Source organism: Monoraphidium neglectum (assembly GCF_000611645.1).
Source record: "Monoraphidium neglectum strain SAG 48.87 unplaced genomic scaffold scaffold00301, whole genome shotgun sequence".
Lineage (NCBI taxonomy): Eukaryota > Viridiplantae > Chlorophyta > Chlorophyceae > Sphaeropleales > Selenastraceae > Monoraphidium > Monoraphidium neglectum.
This window is the reverse complement of record NW_014013327.1, coordinates 4,641-5,639: the sequence shown is the minus strand read 5'-3', so window position 1 is coordinate 5,639 and position 999 is coordinate 4,641. Positions and strand designations below refer to the sequence as shown.

Genomic DNA, 999 nt, shown 5'->3' with positions numbered 1-999 from the left:
GGCCAGCTGCAACTCAAGGGCCGCCGCAGACTGGGAGCGGGCGTCGGCGATCAGCGCGCGTGCGGCCGCGCGGCTGTGCCTGCAGTTGAGGTAGAGGCAACGTGGCGAGGTGTGTCAAGGTAAAATAATCCGACTGGAAGAGGCAGGGAAGGTTGGATTTTAAGTGGTCCCTCAATTTCCTCTCAATGAGCACCAAACAAGCCTAAACGACAGGTCACGTGACGCCAGCCCCGGATCTGTACATGTCGCAGCAGCCCCCACTCCACCGCCCCGCACCTCGCCTCCTCCTCCTCCTCAGCCTCCGCCGCCCGCCGCAGCCGCGCCCGCTCCTCCGCCTCCACCGCGGCGCGGAAGTAGCCGCGCCCCTGGGGCTCGCGGCCCCGCTGCAGCAGCTCCAGCGCGTCCCTGAGGCGCCCAAAGTCCCGCGAGAGCGCGGGGCTCATGCGGACGGCCTGCAGGATGTCCGCCTCGTTGCGGGGGTTGTTGTGCTTCAGGGAAGCCAGGCAGTAGCTGCGCGGCGCGCAGTGCGTGGTGAGGGGGTGTGTGGGGATGGCAGCAAGATGGCAGGGTGCCAGGCTGGGTGTGTTCTTGTGGGGGGAGGGAGAGCATTGCTGGGCGGCTTTTGCAGGCTCGTCGAGGCGGGTGTGCAGGCGAAGCGCTGACTCACCATGGCCAAAGCCCGGGGTGCAGGGCGAGCAGCCCCTGGCTGTGCAAGGCCAGCAGCAGCGAGTCAAGGCAGTCAAGTCGCAAAGCAGGGCCGCGCGTGCAGCTCACCGCGCCACCTCAGCGACGCCAGACTTTGGTGACGTCAGCAGCTCCACGAGCAGGTCCACGCCCCCCAGGTAGCGCACCGAGTCCTGCACCACCGGGTCGCGCGCCGCCATCAGGCACAGCGCGCTCGCCGCGGCCGCCTGCGCCGCGCCGGGCGCGTCGCCGCGCAGCAGCCGCACGAGGGCGCCGACCGCGCCGTGGCAGCGCGCGGCGCGGCGGCCGGCGGGG

At 70.5% G+C, this 999-nt stretch overlaps 1 protein-coding gene across 1 annotated transcript in view; it reads right to left on the bottom strand.

The window, feature by feature from the left end:
• The window catches only part of MNEG_2615 (hypothetical protein), a gene marked incomplete at both ends in the record, with an annotated part of 3,402 nt that overhangs the window by 1,192 nt on the left and 1,211 nt on the right, over positions 1 to 999 (bottom strand). Inside the window, 2 exons of the mRNA XM_014048904.1 lie at positions 277 to 510; positions 775 to 911. Of these exons, the coding sequence (XP_013904358.1) occupies positions 277 to 510; positions 775 to 911 (371 nt within the window). The remainder of the gene's footprint in view (positions 1 to 276; positions 511 to 774; positions 912 to 999) is intronic.